This window comes from Hemitrygon akajei, chromosome 5 (genome assembly GCF_048418815.1).
Source record: "Hemitrygon akajei chromosome 5, sHemAka1.3, whole genome shotgun sequence".
Lineage (NCBI taxonomy): Eukaryota > Metazoa > Chordata > Chondrichthyes > Myliobatiformes > Dasyatidae > Hemitrygon > Hemitrygon akajei.
Window position 1 is genome coordinate 168,355,861 of NC_133128.1, and position 26,935 is coordinate 168,382,795.

Here is a 26,935-nt window from a genome sequence, read left to right on the forward strand (position 1 = left end):
CAGTACTGCCCGATGTCAGTGTGGGTGCTCCCTCAGTACTGCCTGATGTCAGCGTGGTTGCTCCCTCAGTACTGCACGATGTCAGCGTGGGTGCTCACTCAGTACTGCCTGATGTCAGCGTGGGTGCTCCCTCAGTACTGCACGATGTCAGCGTGGGTGCTCGCTCAGTACTGCCCGATGTCAGTGTGGGTGCTCCCTCAGTACTGCACGATGTCAGCGTGGGTGCTCCCTCAGTACTGCCCGATGTCAGCGTGGGTGCTCCCTCAGTACTTCATGATGTCAGCGTGGGTGCTCCCTCAGTACTGCCCGATGTCAGTGTGGGTGCTCCCTCAGTACTGCCCGATGTCAGTGTGGGTGCTCCCTCTGTACTGCACGATGTCAGCGTGGGTGCTCCCTCAGTACTGCATGATGTCACCATGGGTGCTCCCTCAGTACTGCACGATGTCAGCGTGGGTGCTCCCTCAGTACTGCCTGATATCAGCGTGGGTGCTCCCTCAGTACTGCCTGATATCAGTGTGGGTGCTCCCTCAGTACTGCCTGATATCAGTGTGGGTGCTCCCTCAGTACTGCCCGATGTCAGCGTGGGTGCTCCCTCAGTACTGCCTGATATCAGTGTGGGTGCTCCCTCAGTACTGCCTGATATCAGTGTGGGTGCTCCCTCAGTACTGCACGATGTCAGCGTGGGTGCTCCCTCAGTACTGCATGATGTCACCATGGGTGCTCCCTCAGTACTGCACGATGTCAGCGTGGGTGCTCCCTCAGTACTGCCTGATATCAGCGTGGCTGCTCCCTCAGTACTGCCTGATATCAGTGTGGGTGCTCCCTCAGTACTGCCTGATATCAGTGTGGGTGCTCCCTCAGTACTGCCCGATGTCAGCGTGGGTGCTCCCTCAGTACTGCCTGATATCAGTGTGGGTGCTCCCTCAGTACTGCCCGATGTCAGCGTGGGTGCTCCCTCAGTACTGCCTGATATCAGTGTGGGTGCTCCCTCAGTACTGCCCGATGTCAGCGTGGGCGCTCCCTCAGTACTGCATGATGTCAGCGTGGGTGCTCCCTCAGTACTGCACGATGTCAGCGCGGGTGCTCCCTCAGTACTGCACAATGTCAGCGTGGGTGCTCCCTCAATACTGCCCGATGTCAGCATGGGTGCTCCCTCAGTACTGCCCGATGTCAGCGTGGGTGCTCCCTCAGTACTGCACGATGTCAGCGTGGGTGCTCCCTCAGTACTGCACGATGTCAGTGTGGGTGCTACCTCAGTACTGCACGATGTCAGCGTGGGTGCTCCCTCAGTACTGCACGATGTCAGCGTGGGTGCTCCCTCAGTACTGCCCGATGTCAGCGTGGGTGCTCCCTCAGTACTGCCCGATGTCAGCGTGGGTGCTCCCTCAGTACTGCCTGATGTCAGTGTGGGTGCTCCCTCAGTACTGCACGATGTCAGCGTGGGTGCTCCCTCAGTACTGCACGATGTCAGCGTGGGTGCTCCCTCAGTAGTGCCCGATGTCAGCGTGGGTGCTCCCTCAGGGCCGCCTGATGTCAGCGTGGGTGCTCCCTCAGTACTGCACGATGTCAGCGTGGGTGATCCCTCAGTACTGCATGATGTCAGCGTGGGTGCTCCCTCAGTACTGCACGATGTCAGCGTGGGTGCTCCCTCAGTACTGCACGATGTCAGCATGGGTGCTCCCTCAATACTGCCTGATGTCAGCGTGGGTGCTCCCTCAGTACTGCCCGATGTCAGCGTGGGTGCTCCCTCAGTACTGCACGATGTCAGCGTGGGTGCTCCCTCAGTACTGCACGATGACAGCGTGGGTGCTCCCTCAGTACTGCACGATATCAGCGTGGGTGCTCCCTCAGTACTGCACGATGTCAGCATGGGTGCTCCCTCAGTACTGCCTGATATCAGTGTGGGTGCTCCCTCAGTACTGCACGATGTCAGCATGGGTGCTCCCTCAGTACTGCACGATGTCAGCATGGGTGCTCCCTCAGTACGGCACGATGTCAGCGTGGGTGCTCCCTCAGTACTGCACGATGTCAGCGTGGGTGCTCCCTCAGTACTGCATGATGTCAGCGTGGGTGCTCCCTCAGTACTGCACGATGTCAGCATGGGTGCTCCCTCAGTACTGCCTGATGTCAGCGTGGGTGCTCCCTCAGTACTGCACGATGTCAGCGTGGGTGCTCCTTCAGTACTGCACGATGTCAGTGTGTGTGCTCCCTCAGTACTGCACGATGTCAGCGTGGGTGCTCCCTCAGTACTGCACGATGTCAGCGCGGGTGCTCCCTCAGTACTGCACAATGTCAGCGTGGGTGCTCCCTCAGTACTGCATGATGTCAGTGTGGGTGCTCCCTCAGTACTGCACGATGTCAGCGTGGGTGCTCCCTCAGTACTGCATGATGTCAGCATGGGTGCTCCCTCAGTACTGCACGATGTCAGCATGGGTGCTCCCTCAGTACTGCACGATGTCAGCGTGGGTGCTCCCTCAGTACTGCCCGATGTCAGCGTGGGTGCTCCCTCAGTACTGCCCGATGTCAGCGTGGGTGCTCCCTCAGTACTGCACGATGTCAGCGTGGGTGCTCCCTCAGTACTGCATGATGTCAGCGTGGGTGCTCCCTCAGGGCCGCCTGATGGCAGCGTGGGTGCTCCCTCAGTACTGCACGATGTCAGCGTGGGTGATCCCTCAGTACTGCATGATGTCAGCGTGGGTGCTCCCTCAGTACTGCACGATGTCAGCGTGGGTGCTCCCTCAGTACTGCACGATGTCAGCATGGGTGCTCCCTCAATACTGCCCGATGTCAGCGTGGGTGCTCCCTCAGTACTGCCCGATGTCAGCGTGGGTGCTCCCTCAGTACTGCACGATGTCAGCGTGGGTGCTCCCTCAGTACTGCACGATGACAGCGTGGGTGCTCCCTCAGTACTGCACGATATCAGCGTGGGTGCTCCCTCAGTACTGCACGATGTCAGCATGGGTGCTCCCTCAGTACTGCCTGATATCAGTGTGGGTGCTCCCTCAGTACTGCACGATGTCAGCGTGGGTGCTCCCTCAGTACTGCACGATGTCAGCGTGGGTGCTCCCTCAGTACTGCACGATGTCAGCATGGGTGCTCCCTCAGTACTGCCTGATGTCAGCGTGGGTGCTCCCTCAGTACTGCCTGATGTCAGCGTGGGTGCTCCCTCAGTACTGCATGATGTCAGCGTGGGTGCTCCCTCAGTACTGCATGATGTCAGCATGGGTGCTCCCTCAGTACTGCATGATGTCAGCGTGGGTGCTCCCTCAGTACTGCATGATGTCAGCGTGGGTGCTCCCTCAGTACTGCCCGATGTCAGCGTGGGCGCTCCCTCAGTACTGCACGATGTCAGCGTGGGTGCTCCCTCAGTACTGCATGATGTCAGCGTGGGTGCTCCCTCAGTACTGCCCGATGTCAGCGTGGGCGCTCCCTCAGTACTGCACGATGTCAGCGTGGGTGCTCCCTCAGTACTGCCTGATGTCAGCGTGGGTGCTCCCTCAGTACTGCACGATGTCAGCGTGGGTGCTCCCTCAGTACTGCACGATGTCAGCATGGGTGCTCCCTCAATACTGCCCGATGTCAGCGTGGGTGCTCCCTCAGTACTGCCCGATGTCAGCGTGGGTGCTCCCTCAGTACTGAACGATGTCAGCGTGGGTGCTCCCTCAGTACTGCACGATGACAGCGTGGGTGCTCCCTCAGTACTGCCCGATGTCAGCGTGGGTGCTCCCTCAGTACTGCACGATGTCAGCGTGGGTGCTCCCTCAGTACTGCACGATGACAGCGTGGGTGCTCCCTCAGTACTGCACGATATCAGCGTGGGTGCTCCCTCAGTACTGCACGATGTCAGCGTGGGTGCTCCCTCAGTACTGCCTGATATCAGTGTGGGTGCTCCCTCATTACTGCACGATGTCAGCATGGGTGCTCCCTCAGTACTGCACGATGTCAGCGTGGGTGCTCCCTCAGTACTGCACGATGTCAGCATGGGTGCTCCCTCAGTACTGCCTGATGTCAGCGTGGGTGCTCCCTCAGTACTGCCTGATGTCAGCGTGGGTACTCCCTCAGTACTGCACGATGTCAGCGTGGGTGCTCCCTCAGTACTGCACGATGTCAGCGTGGGTGCTCGCTCAGTACTGCATGATGTCAGCATGGGTGCTCCCTCAGTACTGCATGATGTCAGCGTGGGTGCTCCCTCAGTACTGCCCGATGTCAGCGTGGGTGCTCCCTCAGTACTGCCCGATGTCAGCGTGGGTGCTCCCTCAGTACTGCATGATGTCAGCATGGGTGCTCGCTCAGTACTGCATGATGTCAGCATGGGTGCTCCCTCAGTACTGCATGATGTCAGCGTGGGTGCTCCCTCAGTACTGCACGATGTCAGCGTGGGTGCTCCCTCAGTACTGCATGATGTCAGCATGGGTGCTCCCTCAGTACTGCACGATGTCAGCGTGGGTGCTCCCTCAGTACTGAACGATGTCAGCGTGGTTGCTCCCTCAGTACTGCATGATGTCAGCGTGGGTGCTCCCTCAGTACTGCATGATGTCAGCATGGGTGCTCCCTCAGTACTGCCTGATGTCAGCGTGGGTGCTCCCTCAGTACTGCCCGATGTCAGCGTGGGTGCTCCCTCAGTACTGCATGATGTCAGTGTGGGTGCTCCCTCAGTACTGCCTGATGTCAGCGTGTGTGCTCCCTCAGTACTGCACGATGTCAGCGTGGGTGCTCCTTCAGTACTGCATGATGTCAGCATGGGTGCTCCCTCAGTACTGCATGATGTCAGCGTGGATGCTCCCTCAGTACTGCCTGATGTCAGCGTGGGTGCTCCCTCAGTACTGCCCGATGTCAGTGTGGGTGCTCCCTCAGTACTGCCTGATGTCAGCGTGGGTGCTCCCTCAGTACTGCCTGATGTCAGCGTGGGTGCTCCCTCAGTACTGCATGATGTCAGCGTGGGTGCTCCCTCAGTACTGCCTGATGTCAGTGTGGGTGCTCCCTCAGTACTGCACAATGTCAGCGTGGGTGCTCCCTCAGTACTGCACGATGTCAGCGTGGGTGCTCCCTCAGTACTTCATGATGTCAGCGTGGGTGCTCCCTCAGTACTGCCTGATGTCAGCGTGGGTGCTCCCTCAGTACTGCACGATGTCAGCGTGGGTGCTCCCTCAGTACTTCATGATGTCAGCGTGGGTGCTCCCTCAGTACTGCACGATGTCAGCGTGGGTGCTCCCTCAGTACTTCATGATGTCAGCGTGGGTGCTCCCTCAGTACTGCCTGATGTCAGCATGGGTGCTCCCTCAGTACTGCCCGATGTCAGCGTGGGTGCTCCCTCAGTACTGCCTGATGTCAGCGTGGGTGCTCCCTCAGTACTGCCTGATGTCAGCGTGGGTGCTCCCTCAGTACTTCATGATGTCAGCGTGGGTGCTCCCTCAGTACTGCATGATGTCAGCGTGGGTGCTCCCTCAGTACTGCCCGATGTCAGTGTGGGTGCTCCCTCAGTACTGCCTGATGTCAGCGTGGGTGCTCCCTCTGTACTGCCTGATGTCAGCGTGGGTGCTCCCTCAGTACTGCCTGATGTCAGCGTGGGTGCTCCCTCTGTACTGCCTGATGTCAGCGTGGGTGCTCCCTCAGTACTTCATGATGTCAGCGTGGGTGCTCCCTCAGTACTGCCCGATGTCAGTGTGGGTGCTCCCTCAGTACTGCCCGATGTCAGTGTGGGTGCTCCCTCTGTACTGCACGATGTCAGCGTGGGTGCTCCCTCAGTACTGCATGATGTCACCATGTGTGCTCCCTCAGTACTGCCCGATGTCAGCGTGGGTGCTCCCTCAGTACTGCCCGATGTCAGCGTGGGTGCTCCCTCAGTACTGCACGATGTCAGCGTGGGTGCTCCCTCAGTACTGCACGATGTCAGCCCTCGTGCTCCCTCAGGGCCGCCTGATGTCAATCCAGGTGCTCCCTCCACGTCAGCGTGGGTGCTCCCTCAGTACTGCATGATGTCAGCGTGGGTGCTCCCTCAGTACTGCCTGATGTCAGCGTGGGTGCTCCCTCAGTACTGCACGATGTCAGCGTGGGTGCTCCCTCAGTACTGCACGATGTCAGCCCTCGTGCTCCCTCAGGGCTGCCTGATGTCAATCCAGATGCTCCCTCCACGTCAGCGTGTGTGCTCCCTCAGTACTGCACGATGTCAGCGTGGGTGCTCCCTCAGTACTGCCCGATGTCAGCGTGGGTGCTCCCTCAGTACTGCACGATGTCAGCGTGGGTGCTCCCTCAGTACTGCACGATGTCAGCCCTCGTGCTCCCTCAGGGCCGCCTGATGTCAATCCAGGTGCTCCCTCCACGTCAGCGTGGGTGCTCCCTCAGTACTGCACGATGTCAGCATGGGTGCTCCCTCAGTACTGCCTGATATCAGTGTGGGTGCTCCCGCATTACTGCACGATTTCAGCGTGGGTGCTCCCTCAGTACTGCACGATGTCAGCCCTCGTGCTCCCTCAGGGCTGCCTGATGTCAATCCAGGTGCTCCCTCCACGTCAGCGTGGGTGCTCCCTCAGTACTGCATGATGTCAGCGTGGGTGCTCCCTCAGTACTGCCTGATATCAGTGTGGGTGCTCCCGCATTACTGCACGATTTCAGCGTGGGTGCTCCCGCATTACTGCACAATGTCAGTGTGGGTGCTCCCTCAGTACTGCATGATGTCAGCGAGGGTGCTCCCTCAGTACTGCCTGATATCAGTGTGGGTGCTCCCGCATTACTGCACGATTTCAGCGTGGGTGCTCCCTCAGTACTGCATGATGTCACCATGGGTGCTCCCTCAGTACTGCCCGATGTCAGTGTGGGTGCTCCCTCAGTACTGCCCGATGTCAGCGTGGGTGCTCCCTCAGTACTGCACGATGTCAGCGTGGGTGCTCCCTCAGTACTGCACGATGTCAGCCCTCGTGCTCCCTCAGGGCCGCCTGATGTCAATCCAGGTGCTCCCTCCACGTCAGCGTGGGTGCTCCCTCAGTACTGCATGATGTCAGCGTGGGTGCTCCCTCAGTACTGCCTGATGTCAGCGTGGGTGCTCCCTCAGTACTGCACGATGTCAGCGTGGGTGCTCCCTCAGTACTGCACGATGTCAGCCCTCGTGCTCCCTCAGGGCTGCCTGATGTCAATCCAGATGCTCCCTCCACGTCAGCGTGTGTGCTCCCTCAGTACTGCACGATGTCAGCCCTCGTGCTCCCTCAGTACTGCCTGATATCAGTGTGGGTGCTCCCGCATTACTGCACGATTTCAGCGTGGGTGCTCCCTCAGTACTGCACGATGAGAGCGTGGGTGCTCCCTCAGGACTGCATGATGTCAGTGTGGGTGCTCCCTCAGTACTGCATGATGTCAGCGTGGGTGCTCCCTCAGTACTGCATGATGTCAGCGTGGGTGCTCCCTCAGTACTGCACGATGTCAGCGTGGGTGCTCCCGCATTACTGCACGATTTCAGCGTGGGTGCTCCCTCAGTACTGCCCGATGTCAGTGTGGGTGCTCCCTCAGTACTGCCTGATATCAGTGTGGGTGCTCCCGCATTACTGCACGATTTCAGCGTGGGTGCTCCCTCAGTACTGCATGATGTCAGCGTGGGTGCTCCCTCAGTACTGCCTGATTTCAGCGTGGGTGCTCCCTCAGTACTGCCAGATGTCAGCGTGTGTGCTCGCTCAGTACTGCACGATGTCAGCGCCGGTGCTCCCTCAGTACTGCCTGATTTCAGCGTGGGTGCTCCCTCAGGACTGCATGATGTCAGTGTGGGTGCTCCCTCAGTACTGCCCGATGTCAGCATGGGTGCTCCCTCAGTACTGCATGATGTCAGCGTGGGTGCTCCCTCAGTACTGCACGATGTCAGTGTGGGTGCTCCCTCAATACTGCCCGATGTCAGCGTGGGTGCTCCCTCAGGACTGCATGATGTCAGTGTGGGTGCTCCCTCAGTACTGCCAGATGTCAGCGTGTGTGCTCCCTCAGGGCTGTTCTGAGTTCAGCTCCGGTGCTCCCTCATGGCTGCCCCAGTAATGACAAATATACTCCGTCGTTTTCAGCCTGAAAGATCTCTCTGCACTGCAGTGACTGGAGTGTACCTTTGTCATGAAGAACTGGAGAGGTGAGCTTTCACTGTTGATGGGGAACAGATTCTGTTTTCCAGGTCTAGGATACAGAATCAGTTGAAGGGCAGACAATAGACATTCTTTTCAAGTTGGTAGGCTGCTATTGATAAAGTGCCAAAAGGATCAGTAACTGATCAGTAATTAGTGCTAACAACTCAGGCAAAATGAGGAAAAGACGTATCTAATCAAGGTAAGGTCTGAGGAGGATGTGAAGTTTGCGAAAGAATAAAGGCATCCCATCTAGTCCACAGCAAGGGTGTATAATAATGACAAATGTGCGGTTATTCACTTTAGTAGGAAGAACAGATAAAGAGAATATGAAAGAGTAAGAAGCTTTTAAAAACTACAGAGACATTTTGACATGCTGATTTATGAAATACCGTGTTACAAGACTCCCCATCCACGCCAGCTTCCAGGATGTTGGCGCTCAAACTCTCTGAAGTACGGATAGCTGAGGCGACCCCTTTAAGGGTACAATATGGTCCTGCTAATTGGTAATTATGTTTTGAGCATCAAGAGTTGAGTATTTAAGGAACACCCGAACTGTGGCTGCTCAGTCGTAAGCCCGCTCGTGATATCGTCTAGTGTTTGTTTTGAGCTCAGATCCAGTGTAAAACTGTGTCTCGAATCTTGCTTCGGATATCCCAGCATTTGGGTCCAATTCATCCTCGTCATTGATTCCCATCACATACTGAAAAGCAATCTCACAGGAAACAAACAATAGAAAGCCAAATAGTATCTTGGCAAAGATTTTTAATTACAAAGTTAAGGAAGACTTAGCTTGATCATACAGGAAACATCATCCACAACCTTACTTAGATTGATATTGGATTCTTTCTCTGTTCACTGTTATCAACTTCTATTGTCTACAGCTGATTTGAACACCAAGTTACTCATTCAGTTTGGCCAAACCCAGCCCCTACATTTTCCTCCTCACATTATTGCTACCATATCCACTACTACTACTACTATTATGTCGACTCAGGCCTAGGGGGCCAGCGTCGGGCACGATGACAGACTCTCCACTCCTCTCTCTCCCTCATCAGTGTGTTCAGTTCATCTACATTAGCTGCGCCGCTATCTTCGAGGAGCGTGTTGACCATAGTCTTGGGAGGGCGCCCAGGGTTCCTCCTCCCATGCTTGGGCGTCCATGTGATGACTAGGCTGGCGGGTAGCTCAGGGTGGCGTAGACATTGCCCCGCTAGCTGCGGTCTTCTCACCTCGATGTTAGTAGTGAGCATCGGTAGGTCATCATAGAGCTCGACGTTCATCATGTGCTGTTGCCAACTCACGTCAACAGCCATCCGGAGCATTCATGTGTAGCAACCATCTAGTGACTTTCGCATGGTCTTGGTGAGTGTCCATGTCTCGCACTTGTACATGAGAATGAACTCTATGACTGCTACGAAGATCCCCTTTTTGAGCCCTCTGGTCAGGTTCGACCCCCAGATTTCCTTCATGTCATTCATATCCAAATCCCAGTTAACCAACTCACTCCAATCAGCATGTTCATCCCAATTTCCAAAGCACAACATCAAACACGAACCATCTCATTGCTACCAAGGTCTGTACCCCTCCATGATTTCATTTCTGTTCAGTGCAGTTTATTAATGTCTCATTAAGATTCCAGTTAGGAATCAGCACATTTTAAAAAAACCTACACTCTTACAAAATTCATCATAGAACAAAATAGAGTATAGTAAGGATTATTGCTGAAAGACGCTGCTGTAACAGTGTGCTACACACAGCGCTGGAATAACGACACGCGGATGGTGAGTTGCAGTTGTGTAAAAGATTTATTCAAATTTTGCGGCCTCGCTTTTAAGCCTTCCTGTTTCTGCCCTCCCTGGGCGGGAATGCTGTAGGGGACGCATATTCACAGACCCTTCCCGCGCGCGGGTTTCTCCCCTTGCTGGTGAAGAAGGCCTGGCACCCTTTTTGGGTTTGTGAGCCGGTTCGAGTGCGCTGGAAAGTGGGGACCACACTGCAATAATTTTATCTAGTAAAGTCTGGTATATAGACATTGGCAGAGTGAGCAGATATAAATTTGCATATCTTTTCAAGATCTATGTGCCAGCTTTATTGGGTAAGATTTATGCAACAACTTTGCTCAGTGCATTACTTGCTTATTTGTAATAACCACATTTAACTTTTGTTAACATTATTTGTTTTACACTGAGTGCTGAGGAAAAACTGAATTACATGCAGGACAAGGCAACGAATCAAGATGTACAAAAAAGCTGGATGAAATCAGCAGGTCGGGCAGCATCCGTTGAAAGGAGCAGTCAATGTTTCGGGCCGAGACCCTTCGTCGGGACTCAACATGTGCTTGGCACAGAGATCAAGGGCTTATCGATATGGAGAAGTTTTCCTAATGGTGTTTTTGATGACCAGAATGAACACTTCCCACGTTTTTTACAGCCCATCCCAATGCTTATTGTTGCTTTGCTCTCCAGTCGTTTACTGGTAGCATTGACTATAAAATATGAAAAGTGAATGATAATTTTAGAAAATCCTAATGAATAGATCTGAATCTTCAACATTCAAACATCCTACTATACTAAGTAAAGATTCTCTTAACATGGGTGATCCATTTTTGGAGGGAAATTCTTTATTAATAAAGAGAGCCGACATCTGCAAAATACTTGTTTATACAGTTACTAAGTCTGCTTAAAGTTCAAGAGTTCAATAGTTCCAGTTAACATCAGAGAATGTATAGAATATACTACCTGAAATTCCTACTCTCCGCAGACATCCTCAAAATGGAAGACAAGCCCCAAATAATGAGTGATAGAAAAAACATAAGAACGCAAAGCCCCTTACCCCCTCCCATGCACAAAGGGCAGCATCAACCTTCCACCCTCCCCCTCTCCCCGGTTATTCTGGCAAAAAGCATCAGCATTCCCACCACCCTCCATGCAAGCAAAGCCTGATCACGAACTAACTGTCCACTCCAACATTTCGACATCCCACAGGCTCTCTCTCGCTCTCTCTCTCTCACTAACAAGGGAGAGACAGATATCACTGTACAGTTCATCAAAAGCTAACTGTTCACTCCAACATTTCGACATCCCACAGGCTCTCTCTCTCTCTCTCTCTCTCTAACAAAGGAGAGACAGATATTGCTCCTTCCACAGTGATAGGGGAGACAACAGCCTCTATTCTAATGTTATGTTCAGTCTGAAATGTTGCTTTTTATTTTGAGTTCTCCAATTTGAGAATCAGCAAATCGACTTCCAAGTGCAGAGCCCTCCGACAGCCACTGTCGATGTCTTCGATGTTCCAGCTCCTGCTACACTTCAGTACACAACACCAACGAGAATTCGTGTTCATAGGTGCCCGACTTCAGGCCGAACCTGGACATGCTGAAACGTGGCCAACCGGCGAGCTCCAGGAATGACAACACACCATCGTGCAGAACCGTAGTCTTTGAGTGCTGCTGTAGATCAAAGATCACGATAGGACCCAGCAACCCTGGAAGGGAAAGCAGAGACATTAGAACAAGAAGAATTTAACTGTTTCACTGATGAGCTGGGAGAAGTCACCCTCTGGTGCCATCTTTAGCTTGCAAGTTTGATTCAAAATTGTAATTACAAAAAATAAAGTGAAGAGCTTGCACTGTGAATTATTTGATTAATTCTATACTGCAACTCATTTCCATCACTTTTAAGATGCTGCTCAAACTTAATTATTTTAAGAAGCTAAGCAGTGTAAAAGCAACACTAATGCTCTTTCCAAGACTGTCAATAGAAGAATTTCCCTTGTGGTCTCAAAATGCTGGAATTCTATACAATACATATTAGTTGTATGCAGATTGTTGAAGTAAAACTACAAAATAAGCAAAAGGCCAAACATGACCATCAACCAGGGCTAGAGTTAGAGACCATTTTCAGCTGAATAAGTCTTTGAAATTCTTATTTCTGCTGGAAGAAATTAGCTCCTGTCTATTTCCCTCATCATGGAATTCCCTATCACTCTAGTTCTGCCACTCCTTTTCCTGCCCTCCTGCGCAGTAGAGCTGCTCACAGTGCTATGATTTTGGTACGGCTGCTTTCCGCTGGTAATCCATCTTCTTCAATAGTATCTAAAGTTGTAAATATGTTTTGGATGGAGATGACTGTAGAGAACACGTGCACTGCCTTCCTGCTACAGTGGATGGAGATGCTTGCAGGGAACACCAGCACTGCCTCCCTGCTTCTCCTCTTATAACGGAAATTCTCAATTTTCAGTTAATTTTTCTAAAATTAACAATTTCAAGTATTAATTTTAATTGTTTTGGGAATATTTAAAGTTAAATGTTATATTTTGCTTCTGGTCTTTTTTCCTCTGTCTCTCCCTACTTCACGTTTTGTATGTGAAGTAGATCTTGTGTTTCCAACTCTGTGCTGTCAATTTCATCAGCACTTGACTCTGTGGGAGGTAGTTTCTTACCCTGTTTACAGAGGTTCCAGTTGCTTTGTATGGTCACTTCTACTTACAGAAGCCTGCAGTACAGAGCTTTGTGGAATTTACATGAGAACGTAAAGTCTTCAATCTCTAGAAAAGCTAAACTTTCATCAATAAGCTTTTGACTAATATCTAGTTAAATGTGATCTTTAATTCCGGTTGGATACAGTCGTTGCTATCTAACTTGGTAAATTGCTTTTAATCAAAGATCACATTACTATAGTTTTAGCTCAATATTCTGGATCAAGCTAAAATTTTGCACAGAAACTAGCATAAAATATTCAAACATGCAGCTATATAGGACCCTGGTCAGATCCCACTTGGAGTACTGTGCGTTCTGGTCGCCTCACTACAGGAAGGATGTGGAAGCCATAGAAAGGGTGCAGAGGAGATTTACAAGGATGTTGCCTGGATTGGGGAGCATGCCTTATGAGAATAGGTTGCGTGAACTCGGCCTTTTCTCCTTGGAGCGAAGGAGGATTAGAGGTGACCTGATAGAGGTGTACAAGATGATGAGAGGCATTGATCGTGTGGATAGTCAAAGGCTTTTTCCCAGGGCTGAAATGGTTGCCACAAGTGGACACAGATTTAAGGTGCTGGGGAGTAGGTACAGAGGAGATGTCAGGGGTAAGTTTTTTACTCAGAAAGTGGTGAGTGCGTGGAATGGGCTGCCGGCAACGGTGATGGAGGCGGATACAATAGGGTCTTTTAAGAGGCTTTTAGATAGGTACATGGAGCTTAGTAAAATATAGGTAAGCCTAGTAATTTCTAAGGTAGGGACATGTTCTGCACAACTTTGTGGGCCAAAGGGCCTGTATTGTGCTGTAGGTTTTCTATGTTTCTATGTTTCTATCCTTCCTTTTCTTGTGGAGAGCTTTAACACAATAGCTTTATTCAAAGCTCTACTGTACATGCAGGAACCTAGATGCATGATTAATCAGTATTTAGTAAACAAATATACGAACTATGAAAAATATGCAACTCACATTTTGGTGATCTATTACAAAAAGCCTTTTCTTCCTGATGGAGGCCCAAGGCCCAAAGTACCGATTGTTTATTTCCCTCCATAGATGCTGCCTGATCTGCTGAGTTCCTCCAGTATTGTGTGTGTGTTGCTCAGGATATCTTTCATCTGCAGAATCCCTTGTGTCTCAATTTTTTTTGTTTATGTAAGATAACTTTGCAACTCTAGCTCTTTGAAACTGAAAACAATTCCACACCCCCGGTGTAGAAGTATATAAAAAAAATAGTAAAATGCCGCCTAAAGAAGGAGCTATGGGACAAAATTTATTGCAGTTGTATAATTCGGTTTTCTGGATCTAGGTTCTCATTCTGTAACTGAACTCTTTTAGAATATTTTTTTTAAATCTTGATTGGGTAACCCCACCAAAAACAAAGCCAGCAGTTCATTAAGCCTTGCCTCATGTATATTTATTTTTGATTTTGCCAGACTGCAGATTTTCAGGAGATTTTAACAGACACAGAAGTTCTTGGTCTAATGGTCGGCTGCCTGTGTCATGACTTGGATCACAGAGGCACTAACAATGCTTTCCAAGCAAAGTAAGTAGAAGCACCTAACACCTAAGTTGTTCATCTTTGTTCCTATCAGACAAAGTAAATTAAAAGAAACTTTGCTCTTCCTCATTCAGTTTTACTTTCTGATGCTCTGGGGTGTTATTACTTTTATTAGATAATTTACAGTTTCTGTAAAGAGATTAGCAAATTGAATCAGGTATTCCTGTCCAAAGGGATTAAAACACACTTTAGGGAAGCAGATTTTGTAACTGCAACATTATTTTCCTTTGTCCAGTCATCCCTTCCCACTAATCTGCTACCAGGCACCACTGCAAGTGGCCTAAGTGCTACACCTGCCCAAACACCTCCTCTCTCACCTCCATTCAGGGCACCTTCCAGGTGAGATTAAGCTGTCAATCTGCTGGGATCGACTATTGTGTCTGGTGCTCCCGATGTGGCCTCCTCTGCATTGGTGAGATCAGTCGTAAACTGCGGAACCGCTTCATTGAGCTTCTCCGCACCAACAACACTTGCCAGTGGCGAAACAAGTTTATTCCCATTCCTGTTCCAGCATGGGGTGTGTCTTTCCAGTTATATTAAGAGTAAAATGAATAATAATGCATTTTGGTTAAAAGAACAATAGTGCAGACTATTATCTAAATGGGGAGAAGGTTCAAACATCAGGGGTGTAGAGGGACTTAGGAGTCCTCGTGCAAGACTCCCAGAAGGTTAATTTACAGATTGAGTCTGTGGTAAAGAAGGCAAATGCATTGTTGGCATTTATTTCAAAGGGAATAGAATATAAAAGCAAGGAGATAATGCTGAGCCTTTATAAGACAACAGTCAGGCTGCACTTGGAGTATTATCAACAGTTTTGGGCTCCACACCTCATAAAGAATATGTTGTCATTGGGGACAGTCCAGAGGAAGTTAACGAGGATGATTCCAGGAATGAGGGAGTTAGCATATAAGGAGCATTTGGTAGTTTTGGGCCTGCCTGTACTTGCTGGAATTTAGAAGAATGCAGGGGGATCTCATTCAAATCTACCGAATGTTGAAAGGACTAGATAGGGTGGATATGGAAAGGATGTTTCCTATGGTGGTGGTATCCAGAACTAGAGGCCACAGCCTCAGAATTGAGGGATGACCATTTAGAATAGAGGTAAGGAGGAGTTTTTTTTTTTAGCCTGAGGCTGGTGAATCTGTGCAATGCTCTGCCACAGACTGTGGTGGAGGCCAAGTCAATGGGTATATTTAAGGTGTAAGTTGATAGTTTTCTGATCGGTCAGGGTATCAAAGGATATGGTGTATGGGGTTGAGTGGGATCCAGGATCAGCCATGATGGAATGGCGGAGCAGACTCGATGGACTGAATGGCCTAATTCTGCTCCTATGTCTTATGATCTTAAGGATTCATGTCTTCCTCTTGTTCCAAGATGAAGCCACCTCAGGGTGGAGGAGAACACCTTATATTCTGTCTGGGTAGCCTCCGACCTGATGACATGAATATCAATATCTCCATCCAGTAAACAAATTCCTCTTCCTCCCCACCCCACCCTCCCGGTATCCCTACTCTGACCTTTCACTTCTATTACTGACCTTTCACCTGCCTATTACTTCCCCCAGGTCCCCTCCTCCTTCCCTTTCTCCTATTGTCCACTCTCCTCTCCTATTGGATTCTTTCTTCTCCAGCCCTTGGCCTTTCCCACCCAACAGGCTTCCCGTCCCCCCCACCTTTTTACTCTGGCATCTTCCCCCTTCCTTCTCAGAAGAAGGGTCTCAGCCTAAAACGTAGACAGTTAACTCTTTTCCATAGATGCTGCCTGACCTGCTGAGTTCCTCCTGCATTTTGTGCGTGTTGCTTTATCTTCAGATAACTTAGCAGAGAATATTTTTGAGGTGAATTTATTTGGAGAAAGAATATACATCCATGTTGTGGAGCGAGGGTCAGGATTAATGTTTCAGCTCCATGACCCTTGGTCTGAACTGGAAAAGGGTAAAAGTGAAACACATTTTAAGTGTGTGTGTATGTATCTTTTGGGGCTGGGTGGGGGGTGTAGGTTCAGAGAGACTTTAGAGTATATCTGCACAGCGTTGAGACTAAAGGAGACTCAGTAGGTGCTGCCACCATTTGCATCATTTGGTCTCTGTTGGTCTCCATCCCATCACAAATAGTCACTTTATTCATTCCACCTGCTTATAACCACAGTTAGCTGGGATCACAGCCAAGCCAATGTGCTCTTTCAGCTCATGTAGGCTGCTTTCATTCTTCATGTATGTCAACAGATCTAGGAACCAATAGCAATCATGATGGTGAAAAGAAGGATTCACTTTGGAAAAGGGAAAATGTTAATGTTGAGTGTGAGTATTTGCTGTATTATGGTTGAAATGTTTAAAAGATCTTTTGCTTCCTCTAGGAGTGGCTCTGCCTTGGCACAGTTGTATGGCACCTCAGCTACTCTAGAACTTCACCATTTCAATCATGCAGTTATGATTCTTCAGAGTGAGGTACCAAAGCTTGTTTATTTCTTCTAAGAACAAATACCAGTAAAATACTTGGTGTAAGTAAAGTGGAAGTCTGCGGGCGGCTCTCCTGCGTAGTGCAAAAGCAAGGTCAAAGCTACATTCAATTATCTACTCCAAGGTCACTGAGGTATTATCATACAACATAAACAAACTGCATGCAGGCAGTTTGCAAGGTGAAGATAAGAGAAATGTCAACAAGCCATGCAGCATCCAGTCACTAAAGCTGTACTGATCTTTGAATGCTTTGGTTTTCATTGCATTTAGCAGAATTTCAAACTAAGCATTCTTTATCTGCCGTTGAATCAGAATCAAGCTTATTGTCACTGACATATGTCATGAAATGTGGTGTTTAGCGGCAGCAGTACAAAGCAGGCCCAATAAATTTTTATAAGTTACAATAAAGATTAATAAATGGTTGTGCTACAGAGGAAGAGTGAGATAGTGTTCATGGACTGAATGCAGAGTGGGCTAAGTTGTTCCTAAATCTTTGAGTTGGAACCTTCAGATTCCTGTGTCTTCTCCTTACTGGTACAAATGAGCTGAGAGCTGAGAGTATATTCTGGATGCTGTGGGTTCTTAATGGTTGATGCTGCCTTCTTCACAAGATCACAAGACAAAGGAGCAGAAGTAGGCCATTTGGCCCATTGAGTCTGCTCTGCCACTCCACCATGAGCTAAACTATTCTCCCATCTAGTTCCAATTTCCAGCTTTTTCCCCGTATCCCTTGATACCCTGACTAATTAAATACCTATCAATCTCCTCCTTAAACACCCTCAATGATCGGGCCTCCACAGCTGCATATGGCAACGAATTCCATAAATCCACGATCCTCTGGCTAAAAAAATTTCTCCTCATCTCTGTTTTAAATGGGTACCCTCTAATTCTAAGACTGTGGTCCCTTGTCCTGGACTCTCCCACCAAGGGAAAAAGCCTTTCAACATCTACTTTGTCCAACCCTTTCAACATTTGAAATGTTTCTGTTGAATCCCCTCTCATTCTTCTATACTCTAATGAATACAGTCCAAGAGCCGACACTCTTCATATGTTAGCCCCTGCATTCCAGGAATCATCCTTGTAAATCTTCTCTGAACTCTCTCCAAAATCAGTACGTCCCTTCTAAGATAAGGGGCTCAAAATTGCACACAGCATTCCAAATGAGGTCTCATCAGTGCCCCATAGAGCCTCATCAACACCTCCTTACTCTTATACACTATTCCTCTTGAAATGAATGCCAACATAGCATTCGCTTTCCTTACTGCCGATCCAGCCTGGTGGATAACCTTTGGGGTATCCTGCACGAGGACCCCAAGATACTTTGCACTTCCGATTTTTGAATTTTCTCTCCATCTAAATAATAATCTGCCCGATTATTTCTTTTCCAAAATGTACAACCGTACATTTCTCAGCATTGTATTTCATCTGCCATTTCTTTGCCCACTGTCCTAAATTGACCAAGTCTCTCGCAACCTTTCCGTTTCTTCAACACTTCCTGCTCCTCCACCTATCTTGGTATCATCCGCAAACTTAGCCACAAAACCATTTAATCCATTATCTAAATCATTGATATACAGTGTAAAAAGAAGTGGTCCCAACACAACCCCTGCAGAACACCACTAGTAACTGGCAACCAACCAGAATAGGATCCCTTTTTTCCCACCCTTTGCTTTCTGCCTATCAGCCAATGGTCCACCCATTCCAATATCTTCCCTGTAATTCCATGGACTCTCATCTTATTAAGCAGCCTCTTATGCGGCACCTTATCAAAGGCCTTTTGAAAATCCAAATACTCAACATCCACAGCCTCTTCCTTGTCAATCTTATTTGAGATTACCTCAAAAAATTCCAATAGGTTGGTGAAGCAGGATCTTTCCTTCATGAAACCATGCTGTCTTGGGCCTATCTTGTCATGCACCTTGAGGTATTTCATAACCTCGTCCTTGAGGATCGACTCCAATAACTTTCCAACTACCAATGTCAGACTAATAGGTCTGTAATTTTCTTTTTGCTGCCTGCCTCCTTTCTTAAACAGCAGAACTACATTTGCAACCTTCCAGTTCTCCGGAACCATACCAGAGTCTATTGATTCCTGGAAGATCATTTCCAATGCCTCCACAATCTCCAAAGCTACCTCCTTCAGAACCCGTGGCTCCACCTCATCCAGTCCGGGAGATTTATCTATCCTTAGTCCATTTAGCTTCCCAAGCACTTTCTCTCTAGTAATCTTGACTGTACCTAGTTCTATTCCCTGAGACCTCTGGCTATCAGGTATGTTGCTAATGTCTTCCACTGTGAAGACTGATGCAAAATACTCATTTAGTTCCTCTGCCATCTCTTTGTTACCCATTATAATTTCTCCGGCATCATTTTCAATCGGTCCTATATCTACCCGTGTCACTCTTTTACTTTCCATATATTTAAAAAAAACTCTTAGTATCCTTTTTTATATTAATTGCCAACTTCCTTTCATAATTCATCTTTTCTTTCCTAATGACTTCCTTAGTTGAGGCAGCACCTTTGGAAGATGTCCTTGATGGTGAGGAGGCTTGTTCCCTAGAAGGAGCTGACTGAGTCTACAACCCTCTGAAGCCTCTTACAATAGAAACAACTTCCTCTTAAATATAGCCAATGAACCGGCCTCAACTGTTTCCTGTGGCAGAGAACTCCACAGATTCACCACTCTCTATGTGAAGAAGTTTTTCCTCATCTTGGTCCTAAAAGGCTTCCCCTTTATCCTTAAACTGTGACCCCTCGTTCTGGACTTCCCCAACATCGGAAACAATCTTCCTGCTTCTAGCCTGTCCAATCCCTTTAGAATTTTATACGTTTCAATAAGATCCCCCCTCAATCTTCTAAATTGGCATTCTTACATTGGCACCTCCATTCCGGATGGTAATACAATCAGTCAGAATTCTTTCTATGGTACGCCTGAAGTCTTTGATAGACTTTGGTGACATACTAAATCTCCCCAACTGTCTAAAGAAGAATAGACACTGGTGTGCCTTTGTTGTGATGGATCAACATGGTGGGCCTAGGATAGATCTTTTGAGATGCTGATGACCAAGAACTTGAAACTTTCACCCTTTCCACTGCTGACCCTTGAATTCCCCTTCCTGATGTCTACAATCAATTCCTTGCTCTTGCTCTTGTTGAGTGCAAGATTGTTGTTTCAACATCATCGACCAGCTCATATATGCCCCCTTGCCACCACCTGAGATTCCACCAACAGCAATTGTGATGTTCTTATTATCTACACTTGGAAATGCAGAGCACAATTTTCTGCACGATAAGTTCCAGCAAAATTGAGATTGCTAGTGTTAGAATGACATAATTGTGGGTGCATATCTACAATGATATCACCAGGTGAGAAATGAATTGGGGACAATAGACTCTGAAAATAGGGAATATGATGTTAGGAAAGTAACACAGCTGGAGGTGCTCCAGCGAGAAATTGGGTAGGTAAATGAGGAAACAAGCAAATAAGTTCCCACTGTGTTGAATATTAGAGGAGACCTGGGTGTCCCACTCTGGCTGCAAAGGTTATACACAAAATGAACTTCGATCATTTCAATTCAGGCTATATTAAACTTGAGCCCACAATATTAGCATGAAATTGATACGGCCAAATGATGACTAATGGTAAAATTCATGCTGAAACAGCATATGTGTTTCTAAAGCTGAATGAGCAGACAGTTCTTTCCACCACACATATTAGAGAATTTTGTATTAACTCCAGATAATCAAAGTGTTTCATTACTGAGTAACATAATGTATAGAAAGTTCAAGGAAAGTTCTTTTTTATAGCTTATTTACATTGGTATGTCAGAGATACCCTAAAGGGTTGATGGTAGAAGATCCAGCTCACACTAAATTTATGTCAGAGAGAAAAGAGGACACTGGAATCAATTCTTAGTTTGTGCAGTTGCTTTATCTGAGCTAGATAATAATTGAGACACTGAAAAAGGCTTTAGTATCTTTGGCCTCAGGCAAGGAATGATCAAATGAGAGTCCACCTTTGAATATCTCATCTGGGGAGATCAGATTTGAACAGAATAATCGTGTATTCTTTTGGAAGAGAAGCTAGATGACTCCAAGCATGTATGAAACTATATCCAACTGAGTCAGAGCAGATGGAGAGGAAATAATTTACAAATAAATTAATTCTAATGTACATCACTAACCAGAATGTGATAAAATTATTTTTAGTTAGGGATACAGCACAGTAACAGGCCCTTCCAGCCCAACAAGCCCACACTGTCCAATTATTATAAGCTTAAATTTACACACATCTCTCCAGTCAGTGTAAGAGAGCCTAGAAGAAGGGAAAAGATTCAAATATCATTATTTGCAAAATGTTATTGGAATAAAAAAAAATACATAGCTACACTGAAGCTTTTATGTATTTTGAATTTCTTACTTCACTGTTATAAAGTCTGAAGTTTTATAATCTGAAATTTTTACCTTGGATTTTAATGTTGCCAGGTTGTCGTACTGGCAAATTCCAAAGGAGGGCCTCGGGCTGCTAATGCATTCTAATGCAAGTTATATTCATCTGCAAATAAATTGCTGCACTCAGATAATTGTCTACAGCAGAAGAAATTCATGAGTTCAGTTGGCTAAACATGAAGCAAGTTAAGACAAAGTCAGTCAGGCTAGAATTGGATGAACATTCTTAAAATGTCAGATGACTTGATGACCCTGACTTGTGGTACAACAACATGTGTTTCACACCCAGGATCAGCCCCTGCACCATAATACTTTCTTTACAACTCACATTTATTTTAGAAGACTATTCTATACCATATTTTACAAATATAAAACATGTCAAAATATTGCGTTTTAGTTGTTAGTTGATATAAAAATGGTTTTGAAAGAGAAATCACTTAATCCAGGCAAATGACTGCATAGAAATCACAGTGGAACAAAAAAAGGGTGTGGTGATGTTACAGATATAGAAAACTTGTGTTAAAGCTTTCATGTTGCATTATTTTATAATGATCTTGTCATTTCCCTTCCATTGGTATGTGTACTGCAAATGCTGCAATTCCTAACATTTCAAAGGTTTATGGACAAAAAAATTTTCTGCACATTAAAAATGCCCTGTTGTGGTTCATCCTTTTGCAAGTGCAGGCTTTGAAACATCATTGAAGTTAATATTATAAATTAAAACATTTTATTATCAATTAACCATTAGTAAGCAATTTCAGTTGCAGTTATGATGAAGGGCTCTGCTGCTAAATTAGAATTTTTGTTAGTTCTATAAGGTACTGGAGATAGGAATGTAATAAACATGATGCGAGTTCTGTTGAGGTGCTTTTCATCTTTAGATTTCGCACTTTTTTCTTATGCGCCAGGACTAGGCAGAATTGGATCAAAAGCTAATCACCTGCAAATTGATTTAAAATTCTAGCGTGGGTTATTGTGCCCACCATTACACAACATTAATGGCACAGAACTTCATGCCAGGACAGGGGTGTGATTAAACATGGGGAGAAAATGGAGAAAATCTTTTGGGAAATGCAGCAATCTGCCTTGAAAACATTTACAGGAAATGGCATCTATCCACCTATTTCATCTGTCCAACACGTTAAGTGGCATGAAATTTGTTATTCTCACTGCAAACACAAATTAAGCTCCTCACAGATTAAACCATCATATTAAGTCTGCATGCACATTTTAGTTGAATAATGTTATATATTGCCAGACAAAGCTCTACAGAACTGAAAACTACCAATTACAAATGCAAAATCTTCAGATATTATTTGTTTTAGTAACTCTTGATGCTATTCATACATTATAAAGCTCATTCTTTTCTCTCTATCGTTACAGGGACACAATATTTTTGCAAGTCTTTCCTCCAGGATGTACAGCGACATCATGCAGCTTTTGAAACAGTCAATACTGTCCACAGATCTAACACTGTACTTTGAGTAGGTTCTGATTAATTTTTGTATCTCAGTGCAAGTGTCATGTATTTATCTGAGAAAAAAAGGATCTATTATACAAGATGTCTGTGGATTAGCTGTCATATGTACTGATTTCAGTTTCTGCTGGTCAGAGTTGGTGAACTGTGGAGCAATTTCCAGACCTGTGTTTAGAACTTGTAACAAAATTCTGGATTCTAGCTTACAAATTTGAATTAACCTTTAAACAAAGAACTTTTAATCTCCCCCTAATTTGGTCAAATTGCAAGTCTAAAGAGGACCTGTTCTTCCAAATAATACCTGTTAAAATTTTCAACATACGAGATGCAACTTACTTTTGTCAAATTTTAATTCATAGACTTTTGATATTCATGCAACTAGGAAAGACCAATCATTGGAGAAGCTCTTAAATTTCATTTACTTTGAATGGGAGTGAACAAAAAGCAAAACAAAAATTTTGCTGATGCTGTAAACCTGAAGCAAAAGCACAAAAGGTTGGAAATAGCAGGTCAGACAGTGTTTATGATGGGAAAAATTAATGTTTCAGACATTGCTAAGGCCATACAAGTTCACTCCTTTGATAACTTCAGATATAACGCTGCTTTTTCTGTCTGGATTCCTTCATGATCCCCCTTGTCCAATTAAATTTGCCTTTTGCTTTACCAGTACACCAGTTTTGTCACTGATCTCCTACTGCCTACCCATTACCTTTGCATTTTTCTTCCTTCTGCCCTTTCACTCCACCTTAAAACTTAATTTTCTCTAAGTTTTTCAGTATGATAAATATCTTTAACCACAGATTCTCCCTGATTTCCTGAATATTTTCATCTTTTCCTAATGTATAATGTATTTCATCTTAGAACTGGAACTATGGGAAAGAGCAGAAGATTGGGATTGTGCTCCTGGGACATGGCACTGACCTGATAGCTGAATGGTTTCCTTCTATGCTGTAATAATTCTACGATTCTATAAATCTGCAAAACAGAACTCATTTCAGCAAGGAAGTCAAGAGATAGCTATATCATTTCATTCAGCTATCAAATACATAGGAGGAAAGATTTTGACACTGCAGGTCAAAAGACCATTTTAAATGGCTTTGTTTTCAGTGGAATTGCTAGCTGTCCAGCAGAATCCTCACTGATTTGATTTGACACAAACATTTCACTGTATGTTTCAATGTACATGTGAGAAATGAAGCTAATCTTTTACAGAGAGTAGCTGAGACTAGGAAAGTCACATTTTTGGGTGAAGATTAGAAGCCTCACCAATATTTTATAATGATTTAAATAACTTGCTCTTTTTAAAACTGGAACAATTCTCTAATGATACAACAGGAGTTCATATACTACTTTAAACAGTTTATCAAAACTACTGCCTTTCAGATTCATAGAAGAGGGCTCTGAAAGCTCCAATGTGGACCTCCCTTGTTGCTTGTATTTCACCAATAAACTGAACTAGTTCTATATCCCCATCACACAGCCATTATAGGGTACAGCACAAACGACAAACCATCCTCCATTGTTTATATATTACCATCAGGCCTTCTGTTGCAAGCATCAAAGTAGAAAATATTTAAAGTGACGAAGTGACTAAGTTCTCAGAAAAGAACAGCATCTGTAAAATTATCATTTGATATAGGTAAAACAAGGTCAAAGAGCTTCAAAATTAGTACCTCATTAGCATAAAGGAAGTCAAGTGCTTCCAACTGTGAAGGGAGACGTGAAAAGCAAAAACAAAATTTAATGAAATAATGATATAGTTGAAACTGCGTGGGTCTAGTATTCAAGTTATTGTGATTTAATGCACCTTTGGATTTTTTTCATCCAGCTACATTACCACTAGCAAAATCTATTCCCTCATTCCATTATCTAACTGACTAAATCTTTCGGTATATTTATTGGTTAAACTAAATTCAACACACAGACTGAGCCAAATATCCCAAGTGTGTCTTTGATACTGAGTCAGTTTGATTTATTTCTTACAATAGCCAATGCATGAATGGACTGTAATTCCTTGAGTTGCTATTTTCCTGATCCTGTCCTTTCATTTAAAAATAACTTGTACTAATCCAAACTGACTTCCCTGTTGGAATATGATTTGTGTATAGACACCACTAGGGCCTGGCTAAGCAACCCCTGCCTTACTGGGTTCCTGTTATAATAAAGACGAGCTAGGTCATACATTGCAGTCATTGAATTTACCCTAATCAGGTTAATTTGCTTCATGTCACCACACTGCCTCTGCTCCTGATCAACAGCAATACAAGAGAAGCACAGAAAGCTTCTCCGCCTGCTTTTTTGCTTATGCCTTTGGAGCAGTTTGCATGAGATGAGGTGTCAAAAAGTGGTAAAACTCAGGCTTAAATTGCCTGTGTGGTTGGATTGGCCTTTGACTGGTAAGGGTCACAGTGAACCTCTAAACCACTGACCATTTTCCTAAACTAATACTGGAGAAAACCGTGTCCTCGGTCCTACGTTTTGGAAAATTATTTCTGCCCAATCTGTGGCAATTATTTCGATTTGGTCCAATCACTGAATGTGTATTTAAAACTAGGGTGTGTAAAAATTAGATCGAATTCTCAGTAAACCCAGCTGTTCTCATCCATCCTTCAAGGAAAGCCTTCCTGTAAAACCCAGCCCTGAGCTAGTTGATAAAATGCAAGTCATGTCCATGTCTACAAATGAAACAAACTCTCCAAGCCCGCTTTCTCCTCTTAGCTGTCAAATAAAAGATTTATTGCTTGTTTTGGATCACATAATTTATTCTGAAAGCTTGGAATGATACAACTAGGTCCTAATTAATGACTGAGATTTTTAAACAATAGCGCCCAAATCCAAGAGTAGGTACAAAGCCCAGAATTAAAACTAACTCAGCAGTAGCTATGCTGATGAGGAAGAACAGCTATTTTGTCCCATAAATTACATGGGCTGTCTATGGATTGCTTTTGAAGTGGCCTATTGATGTCTGCCTGCAGAGCTTCTTTTTAAGGAAATCAAATAATTAATTGTAAAAGTAATCAAATGCAAGGAAGCAATTCAGAATGTTTGACTCTAGAGGAAACAAAAGTTTTCATGTGAGAAAGTTCTAAATTCAGGTAATTGGCTAAGAATAATGCTTTAACTAGTCAATTTAGCTTCAAAGTTATTGCATTTTATGCATGGGCTACAAACTGAGTCTACAATTTTACATTGTTTTATGCTTTAAGAAAGCACAGCCAAAAAGGATATAGACGAAGGGATGAAGAAATATTGCCATTTCATTTGCCAAAGAGAATAAAATTATTCTCAGTAGTATTGGAGTTGCTTAGCTAGATGGCTTTCGATTCAGTTCAATGCTTTTCATGCAATGAGTATTAAGATTAAGTCAACAGATATTTATTTGTTAGAAAACATGGGTCTGTTGTATCAGTGAAAAGCAATGACATTTGCACCTTATGCCAAAGCTATTAGAGATGAAGAGGGATGAAAACAAATCTCAGCAGGATTTGTACATGTGTTTCTCTTTCAACGGATGCCTGTCTGATCTGTTAAGTGTTTACAGAATTTTAATTGATGTAAACAATCAATAATTACATCACTGGAGTATATTTAAAGTGGAGGTTAATAGGCTCCTGATTAGTAAGGGAGTCAGAGGTTACAGGAAGAAGGCAGGAGAATGGAGTTGAGAGGGAAAATAAATCACCCATGATCAAATGCCGGGGCAGATTCAATTGGCTGAATGGCCTGTTGTTTTCCATTTCATATTAGTTTTCCACTTTGTGCTGAAGATAGCAACCGTTTCTCTGTATAGTTTTCAGTCATAGCTGTGTTTAATTACTAGACCAGTGTCACCCCAGTCAATTTATTCCCAGGGATTCCATCTAAAATTCACCTCATGTAAAACAACCTGTACATAAAATACCTACTCTATGGTTACCAGCAATTACTCAGTTAAACTTTAAATTTTTATGACCTGCAAGTTTCCCTCAAACCAAAGAAAGAATATGTTTGCATTTACTGTCTGATATTTTCTACACAACAATCAAGTGAGAAACCTGCTTTGCTGATGTTCTCAGTACTCCGATCATTATCTATTTTAAAAGAAGCCAGCGGGAGCAATCGGCACATTTTACACATCACAGTTCCCAAGGAGACATCGGATTGCATGGAGGGAGAGAGAGCAATGGTTGGTTAGAGGAATAGAGAGGAGGTTCTGTAGACGAGAATGAAATTCCTGAATGGTGCGTTGACTCCTAGATGCCAGAGTCAGGGATATCTTGGACCAAGTCCACAGCATTTTTAAATGGAAGGGTGAGCAACACTGTTCCTTCTAAGCTGTGTGGGTGCACAGTAACGGAAATGCACGTAGCCTTCGTTGCCATGCAGCTGGCATTTTCTTTTTGTAGAGGAGTTCAAGGTGGGAAAGTGTAGAGTTGTGTTAACACTGAG

The 26,935-nt window shown here is 45.8% G+C and overlaps 1 protein-coding gene across 1 annotated transcript in view; it reads left to right on the forward strand.

The window, feature by feature from the left end:
* Positions 1-26,935, forward strand: part of pde11a (phosphodiesterase 11a) — a 244,611-nt gene that overhangs the window by 159,178 nt on the left and 58,498 nt on the right. Inside the window, exons 13-15 of the mRNA XM_073047136.1 lie at positions 13,999-14,108; positions 16,479-16,569; positions 22,414-22,514. Coding sequence (XP_072903237.1) covers positions 13,999-14,108; positions 16,479-16,569; positions 22,414-22,514 — 302 coding nt within the window. The remainder of the gene's footprint in view (positions 1-13,998; positions 14,109-16,478; positions 16,570-22,413; positions 22,515-26,935) is intronic.